This window comes from Mirounga leonina, unplaced genomic scaffold (assembly GCF_011800145.1).
Source record: "Mirounga leonina isolate KUSES-001 unplaced genomic scaffold, KU_Mleo_1.0 Mir_115, whole genome shotgun sequence".
NCBI classification, from domain to species: Eukaryota; Metazoa; Chordata; class Mammalia; order Carnivora; family Phocidae; genus Mirounga; species Mirounga leonina.
In genome coordinates, this window is record NW_023270268.1 from 76,948,463 (window position 1) to 76,957,445 (window position 8,983).

At 48.4% G+C, this 8,983-nt stretch overlaps 1 protein-coding gene across 1 annotated transcript; it reads left to right on the plus strand.

Moving 5' to 3' along the window:
- Positions 1 to 406: 406 nt before the first annotated feature.
- RTP1 (receptor transporter protein 1) lies at positions 407 to 3,319 on the plus strand. Its single transcript, XM_034990126.1, has 2 exons — positions 407 to 940; positions 2,666 to 3,319. The coding sequence occupies exons 1-2, from the start codon at positions 669 to 671 to the stop codon at positions 3,183 to 3,185; spliced, it is 792 nt and encodes a 263-aa protein (XP_034846017.1). The 5' UTR covers positions 407 to 668; the 3' UTR covers positions 3,186 to 3,319.
- Positions 3,320 to 8,983: the final 5,664 nt, after the last annotated feature.

Genomic DNA, 8,983 nt, shown 5'->3' on the forward strand with positions numbered 1-8,983 from the left:
GATCCCCCTGCATTATTGGGCACATACCCGCTTACAACCACCCGGCATTGAGCCTGGCACATGCGTATGTTTGAAATGAATGTCTTAATGAATTATTATGGGCTCAATAGCTTGGATTCAGATATGAGCTCTGCCATGTATAAGATAGATGAGTCCCTGTCTCCTGATCTGAATAGTGACAATAATAATTGTGGGTCCAGAGACTTCCAATAGTTTTTGTAAGTGGCTCAGTGCCAGTCACAAAAGGGTGGGAGTGCAGAGAGTTTACTATTATTGCTGCATCTATTAAGAGGCCCACATCTTCCCATCCCTTATGTCTCTTTGGCTCCCTCAGGCATCATGGTTACCATAGCAGCCAGATGCTGATGATGCCTCCAGGGGCAGCAAGGTGAAGCTGAGCCAGTTCCTGGGTCCTCCCTCTGTGCGCCCTTCACAAGCCAGAGTAAGATGGTCTGAAGTTCAGCCTTTTTCCAAGCCCCCCCACCTGTCTCAGGTCACTTAGCCACAAACCCTGCCTCCACGGCCTCAGTTCAGGGCCTGGAAACACCCCTTTGGAGATTCCCTCTTCCTCACTCTCTGTCTCTTGGCGCCCTGCCTGGTTGCTGTGGAAACAGGTTCCACTGCGGACAAAGGAGGGAGCTGGGTCCTGCTTCCTCCTGGTCCTGTCGATGAGGATTTTTAGACCGTGGAGACTGCGCTGCCCTGCCCTGCACCTGCCCTCTCTCTCCTCGTTCTCGCTCAGGTGGAGCTTGCCCTCTCTCGCCACTGACGAGACCATGTGTAAAAGCGTGACCACAGGTGAATGGAAGAAAGTCTTCTATGAGAAGATGGAGGAGGCCAAGCCGGCCGACAGCTGGGACCTCATCATAGATCCCAACCTCAAGCACAATGTGCTGGCCCCGGGCTGGAAGCAGTACCTGGAATTGCATGCCTCCGGCAGGTGAGTAGCCAGTGAGTAGGGACCCTGCAGGCAACCCTGGGGCACCTTCCAAGAAGAGACAGAGATATGGAGGACCCAGGGACTTAGGGTCAGTCTCACGGTTGGGCCGGTGTAGACTGAGAAGCAGAGAAAGAGTCCCTTACTGGGAGGTAGGACACCTGAGTTTGATTTCAGCTCTTCCACTGAACTCGGTAACTCTCCCTCTCTGAGTCATAGTTTCTGCTTCTGACAAAGAGGTGGGATATACTTATTAGTTGTAAACTCTGACATTTTACATCTTTTCAGATTTTAATGATGTAAAATGGTTGAAAACCAAGAAAAGGAGGCTCAAGGTCTCTGGGGATCGAGTTCTGTGCTCTGGTCCTGGGACAGTTCAATTTCAATCTATTTAATTCAGCCTGACTTAATATAAAATACTAAACACAGGAGGTGTGCTAGAAACTGGTTCTACTATTAGCTCCAAGGCCCTTGAGCAATTCTGTTTCCTTCTTGGACCTCCCTTTCCCCACTTGTAAAAGGAGGGGTTAGTCTAGATCCTTGCCTTGTGGGGCATGGACCAGCAGCATCAGCATCACCTAGAATTTGTTAAAGATGCAGAATCTCCAGCCCCATTCTAGACCTACTGAATCAGAACGCACATTTCACCAAGGTCGCTCAGTGATTTGGGATGTACAGTAATATCTGAGATGACTTTCCAGCACTCTTGTCTGTGGGTCTGTTATGTAAAGACTTCCTTTGGGGACAGAATATGGGGAGGCTCTGTGGTGCAGTGTGGCAGTCAGAAGCAAGGCCTTCCTCCCTGCCCTGGCACGGTGCATTCAATTCAATTCAACATCTATTGGACACCTGTTTTGTGCTGGGTACAGGCTCTGAACTCTAGCTGTGTGTACATGGATCATTTTCTTATTCTCTGTGCCTGAGAGTAAAACAAAAGGTTAATTGGGTGACTTCGAAGGTTCCTCCAGTTCTGACATTTTCCAATCCTAGTTTTATAGTTCAATCTCAGAGAGGGAAAATAGTCCCCAAAGGATGTAAGTGAAAGAGAAGAAAATGAGAACATGGAGCTCCTAAACTGGCTGATGGGAGGGTTACCAAGAGCTGGACATTTGCTGGCAGGGCCCAGGAACTTCTTGGAGACCTGGAAGCCTTGTGGCATCTCTAACCTCGGTCAGTGACCTGTGATCACCAGCTGGCCTCAGTCACCTAACTCTGGGCAGAGACTGCCACCAAGTCCAGGCCTTGGGATGCATTAACCCAGGCACTGATTTGGAGGCTGAGAAGTAGTCATGGTGTCATTTTCCTCCTGATTTGGGTCTACCCTGTTCACACTCAGTGTTAACAGGTAAGAATGTGGGGTGGGTGGCACATTTCCCAAATGTTCGGGCCATCCCCTCTATGAGACTTCAAGGAGGCCTGAGCAGGAAGGACTCATCTAGTGCACCCTGAACATTTTGCAGATGAGGAAATATGTCCAGAGCCAAAGCCCCAAGGGCACGGCCTGAGGGCACTGGGATGGAGGAAGCTGAGGCCTCTGCAGGGCACAGGTGAGGTGGGTGCCAGGTGCATCTTGACGAGCCTGCTCTGGTCCTAAGGGCGCCCTCGAAGGGGCAGACCGGACGGATGCCCCGGGAAAGCTAACAACACCCATAAACACCCTGCCTTTGGGGGGTTGTTTCCCACCATCTCCCCTCGGTCCTTTCCTCTTGCCTCAACCCCTCCCCGCAGGTTCCACTGCTCCTGGTGCTGGCACACCTGGCAGTCGCCCCACGTGGTCATCCTCTTCCACATGCACCTGGACCGCGCCCAGCGGGCGGGCTCGGTGCGCATGCGCGTCTTCAAGCAGCTGTGCTACGAGTGCGGCACGGCGCGGCTGGACGAGTCGAGCATGCTGGAGGAGAACATCGAGAGCCTGGTGGACAACCTCATCACCAGCCTGCGGGAGCAGTGCTACGGGGAGCGCGGCGGCCAGTACCGCATCCACGTGGCCAGCCGCCAGGACACCCGGCGGCACCGCGGCGAGTTCTGCGAGGCCTGCCAGGAGGGCATCGTGCACTGGAAGCCCAGCGAGAAGCTGCTGGAGGAGGAGGCGACCACCTACACCTTCTCCCGGGCGCCCAGCCCCACCAAGCCGCAGGCCGAGGAGGGTTCTGGCTGCAACTTCTGCTCTATCCCCTGGTGCTTGTTTTGGGCCACGGTCTTGCTGCTGATCATCTACCTGCAGTTCTCCTTCCGCAGCTCTGTCTGATTCTCTCGATGGGCTCAAGGGGCCCAAGGCCTGTGGGGGTCAGCCAGCTGGAGGGAGGGGCAAAGAGCGACCTGGGCGGGGAGTGGGGTTAAATTCTAGTGCTGGTGCCGCTACTGACTCCATGGGGACCCTGGACAAACCACCCACCCATCTTTACTATCTATAACATTAAGGGTTTGGCCTGGATTGTTGGTTTTTCAAAGTGAAACCCAGGGCCCCAAAGTTCTGCATAGGTCCCTCAGGGACTTTTGGATTTGGAAGGTAGGCTGAATGAGTAGGTTTCCCATCCTGGTCAAACTGCCCATTCCCAGCTCCTACTTCTTCCTCTTGCCTTAATCAGAAGAGTTCCAACTTGGAGTTTCGTTTAAGAGTTGTAGATGAAAATAGGTTCAACAGCTTAAAAAAAAAAAGCTTTAAAATGACAGGACTTGATGATCTCAAAAGGCCTTTCCACAGTGATGAGCTCATTCTTGCTTTCTTGTTAACCCCCCACCCCTCCCCCTCATTAGCTCCCACATCTGGGGCTGCAGCATTAAATTAGCCTGTGCCTAGTGTAGAAGCCTCATCCACAGCTCTGCCTCCGTGCACACAGCAGAGGTTCCTTTTGAAGAAAGAGAGGTGGAGGCGCTTGGCTGTCCCTTTGCTGCCGGGTACACAGGGTGCCTTGCTTCTGTTCCCCAGAACCCCAGCTTCCAGCTTCCCTCCACTCAGGGTGGATTCTGAGGCCTGCCTGGCTCAGAGATGGTGCCTGGGGCAGAGTCCCATGGAGCTAGGCTTCCCACCCATTGCATATGAACAGACAGAGAATTTAGGGGAGGTTTAGAAGTAGAGTGTTAGATGCAAAGCACAAAATCCCTACGGAACAAATATATGACTTGCCATTATACTGAAGAGTCTGCAGAGTTCAGGGACCCAGCCTGCCTGATTCTTAGCAGTTCTGATGGTCACGATGCAGGGGCAGGGGACTGGCCTCCTGGGCTCTTTGCTGAAACCCTACTTGAGAGGCTTTCCCACATTGGCCATGCATAGGCCCTCTCACCAGCCATCAGCTGTTCACCTAGAACCACAGGGATGGGGTGTCATTAGCAAGAGAGGAAGCATTAAAGATGTGAAGTGTTTTGCCCATAGAGAAGTGCATAGATATGTGGGAGAACCTTACATCACTTTAAAATGGCATGCGGTCTGGTTTGGGGTGGGAAGAAAGATTTTCTGATAGTAGGAGTATGGGTCAGGTATGGGGGGAAAGTAGAAGGCAGGAGGTGGGATGCCACCCTGCACTTTCAAGAATCCTCATTCACCTCACCTCTGTTAATAACCTTACTCCTCCCACTTCCCTCCTCCTTCCTTCTTGACTCCTCCTCCCCTTTTTAATGGAAAGTCACCACCATCTGTAGTAGTGGAGGGAGGAGGGCCACTTATATAAAGATGGGATACTTTAATAAAGACGGGATATCTTCAATCAGGCTTAGCAGTCATTAATGTGTGCTTGAGATTCACCACACCATCCCTGAAATGTAATGGGCTCTTGGACACCCCCTATCTCCACTCCCTGTCTCCCCTTTCTGGGGCTCCCTCATAAGGCTTTATCTAGCTCCAGTTTCAAGGTCTGGGCCGATCATGTCCATGGCCAGGAAGGATGCGGGCAGCCCTTGGTCAGTCATCCAGGGGGCTCAGCCTAAGGCCGGTCTTACCCTTGCCCTTGTGCAATTCTAGTACCTGTGGTTGGTGACTTCCTTTGCTTGATTCACACAGTGCTCATTCCTTTATCTATCCTTTTATCCATGTGTCCTGAACACCTTCTGCTGGCAAGCCCTGATTTGGGTACTGGGATCCAGTGGGCACTAAAGGGGCAGGTTCTGTCTCTCAGAGATCTCTGCTTATTGCAGAAGTTATCAGCCCCAGCTGAGATTTAGAAATCCTGGGGAGCTTTTGAAGAAATATCAGTGCCCAGCCTCCACCTCAGACCAGCAGAATCAGAACTTCTGGGCATGAGGTCTGAGCACTTGAATTAGAATAAGACTTCTGGGTGATCCACCTGTGCTGCTTGGTATAATCCTTCTGAGGAACAGGCTTCCTTTTGCACCTAGTCTTGTTGTAATGAGCCTCAAGGTCGTCCTTGAGGACTTGCCTTGGATTCTCTAGGGCTAGGACTCAGCTTCCCTCTTACTCCCTACTTCCTGCCCTGGGGACTTGAGTCTCCCTCAAAACTCCGGGTTCCTTCTTGTTCCCTGCTACAATGGCTGTCCTGCTCTGAGAATCTCCATTATTGAGCTCTGCCACCCTTGCCAGATGCTTATCAAATTTTCTTATAATTACTTGCCTATGGCTATACTCCCCCCTGGAATGTGACCACAGTGTGTAAGTGACTTACCTCGGGTCCCACTGCCAGCTAGTGGCAGAGCGAGGAGTCTGACCTTCACCTAGTTTCAGTTCAGACCTCTTTCTTAAAGCATGAAGCCTCTTCCTCTGCTATAGGAAGGTGTCTGCAATCTATGGAGGGCTCCTCTGTCTCCCGTATTGTTCTTACACTTGTTACGGCTGGGGGCCGGGGTGGGTTTCTAGGTTTGCTCACTGGCCTGACCCTCGTCTTGGCAAAGACTTCCCTGGGACAGTTCTCCCTTTGCACATATTGATTGCCCCATGCCACAAGATGAACTTGTTAGATGTGCCCTAGGTGTTATAAGTAAACTTCTCAGAGATATTTCAGGATCCCAGGCCTCTCCCATTGGAGCTTCTGGGTGCTGGTCTTGATGTGCAAGCCAGGAGCAGACCTACAGGCCCTGACTTGTGGTTCCAGAAACAGAAATCCTCCATGTGGGGTCAGCAGGCAGTGCAGCTTTGATCACTTCCCTTAGACTCATTGGGACAGGGCCAGCCCCGTGGGAGAACGCTTCCTGGGTGTCAGGAGCCCTGAGAACCAAGAAAATCACCAACTCAGGACAATTTCCAACATAGTGAGTCCAGAGACCAGCAGAGCTATGAGACAGATTCGATCTGGGGCCTTTATGTCACGGGTAAGGAACGGAAGCCTAGAGAGAGTAGGAAACTTGACCAGCATTATATAGCACAGAGTCAGGGAAGATGATATAATTCAGGGTTAAGAAACCCCTGAGTGGGATGTCCACTATCACCACTGCTATTCAACATAGTATTAGAAGTCCTAGCCACAGCAATCAGACAACAAAAAGAAATAAAAGGCATCCAAATGGGCAAAGAAGAAGTCAAACTCTCACTCTTTGCAGGTGATATGACACTTTATGTGGAAAACCCCAAAGACTCCACCCCAAAACTGCTAGAACTCATACAGGAATTCAGTCAAGTGGCAGGATAGAAAATCAATGCACAGAAATCAGTGGCATTCCTATACACCAACAACAAGACACAAGAAAGAGAAATTAAGGAGTCGATCCCATTTACAATTGCACCCAAAACCATAAGATACCTAGGAATAAATCTAACCAAAGAGGCAAAGGATCTGTACTCAGAAAACTATAAAATACTCATGAAAGAAATTGAGGAAGACACAAAGAAATGGAAAAACGTTCCATGCTCATGGATTGGAAGAACAAATATTATGAAGATGTCAATGCTACCTAGAGCAATCTACACATTCAATGCAATCTCCATCAAAATACCATCCACTTTTTTCAAAGAAATGGAACAAATAATCCTAAAATCTGTAGGGAACCAGAAAAGACCCCGAATAGCCAGAGGAATGTTGAAAAAGAAAAGCAAAGCTGGTGGCATCACAATTCCGGACTTCCAGCTCTATTACAAAGCTGTCATCATCAAGACAGTTATGGTACTGGCGCAAAAACAGACACATCAATGGAACAGAACTGAGAGCCCAGAAATGGACCCTCAACTCTATGGTCAACTAATCTTCGACAAAGCAGGAAAGAATGTCCAATGGAAAAAAGACAGTCTCTTCAACAAATGGTGTTGGGAAAATTGGACAGCCACATGCAGAAGAATGAAACTGGACCATTTCCTTACACCACACACAAAAATAGACTCAAAATCGTTGGAAGACCGAAATGTGAGACAGGAGTCCATCAAAATCCTGAAGGAAAACGCAGGCAGCAACCTCTTCGACCTCAGCCACAGCAACTTCTTCCTAGAAACACCACCAAAGACAAGGGAAGCAAGGGCAAAATGAACTATTGGGACTTCATCAAGATAAAAAGCTTTTGCACAGCAAAAGAAACAGTCAACAAAACCAAAAGACAACCGACAGAATGGGAGAAGATATTTGCATATGACATATCAGATAAAGGGCTAGTATCCAAAATCTATAAAGAACTTATCAAACTCAACACCCAAAGAACAAATGATCCAATCAAGAAATGGGCAGAAGACATGAACAGACATTTTCCCAAAGAAGACATCCAAATGGCCAACAGACATGAAAACGTGCTCAACATCGCTCGGCATCAGGGAAATCCAAACAAAACCTCAATGAGATACCACCTCACACCAGTCAGAATGGCTAAAATTAACAAGTCAGGAAACGACAGATGTTGGCGGGGATGCGGAGAAAGGGGAACCCTCCTACACTGTTGGTGGGAATGCAAGCTGGTGCAGCCACTCCGGAAAACAGCATGGAGGTTCCTCAAAAAGTTGAAAATAGAGCTACCCTGTGATCCAGCAATTGCACTACTGGGTATTTACCCCAAAGATACAAATATAGGGATCTGAAGGGGTATGTGCACCCCGATGTTTATAGCAGCAATGTCCTCAATAGCCAAACTATGGAAAGAGCCCAGATGTCCATCGACAGATGAATGGATAAAGAAGAAGTGGTATATATATACAATGGAATATTATGCAGCCATCAAAAGGAATTATATCTTGCCATTTGCAACGATGTGGATGGAACTGAAGGGTATTATGCTAAGTGAAATAAGTCAATCAGAGAAAGACATGTATCATACGACCTCACTGATATGAGGAATTCTTAATCTCAGGAAACAAACTGAGGGTTGCTGGAGTGGTGGGGGGGTGGGAGGGATGGGGTGGCTGGGTGATAGACATTGGGGAGGGTATGTGCTATGGTGAGTGCTGTGAATTGTGTAAGACTGTTGAATCACAGACCTGTACCTCTGAAACAAATAATACATTATGTGTTTAAAAAAAAAAAAAAAGAAGATAGCAGGAAGGGAAAAATGAAGGGGGGGAATCAGAGGGAGAGATGAACCATGAGAAACTATGGACTCTGAGAAACAAACTGAGGGTTCTAGAGGGGAAGGGGATGGGGGGATGGGTTAGCCTGGTGATGGGTATTAAAGAGGGCACGTACTGAATGGAGCACTGGATGTTATACGCAAACAATGAATCATGGAACACTACATCAAAAACTAATAATGTACTGTGTGGTGACTAACATAATAAAAAAAAAGAATGACTTATATTCTAAATGTTGTGTTTAAAATCCCTTTGCTTTTATTATAGTATGTTACATATAGGGATACTTCATTTAGTTTGCATGCATTTGAAATTTATATACGGTTTACTAATAAATGATTCTTTCTTTCCAATTAAAAAAAAAAAGAAACCCCTGAGTCCTGGTTCTTATGAGCTCTATGGCCTTAGGCAAATTACTTAAACTCTTTGAGCCCCATTTTCCTTCTCATCAAAATGGGAATAATACTTGTGCCTCGTCAGGCTTTGGTAAGAAAGAAATGATGCACTGTTTGTAACATTGTGTGATACAGAGCATATGGCCATCTTCTTCCTTCTTCCCCTTTCCTTTTCAGCTGGTAGCCTCTCCTTTGAGTCCTGAGGGGCTCTTTCTCTTT

Coding starts and splice junctions, on each gene's coding strand:
- RTP1 (XM_034990126.1), top strand. CDS start 669: ATGAGGATTTTTAGACCGTGGAGACTGCGCTGCCCTGCCCTGCACCTG. Junction 941..2,665: donor GAATTGCATGCCTCCGGCAG/GTGAGTAGCCAG, acceptor CCCTCCCCGCAG/GTTCCACTGCTCCTGGTGCT.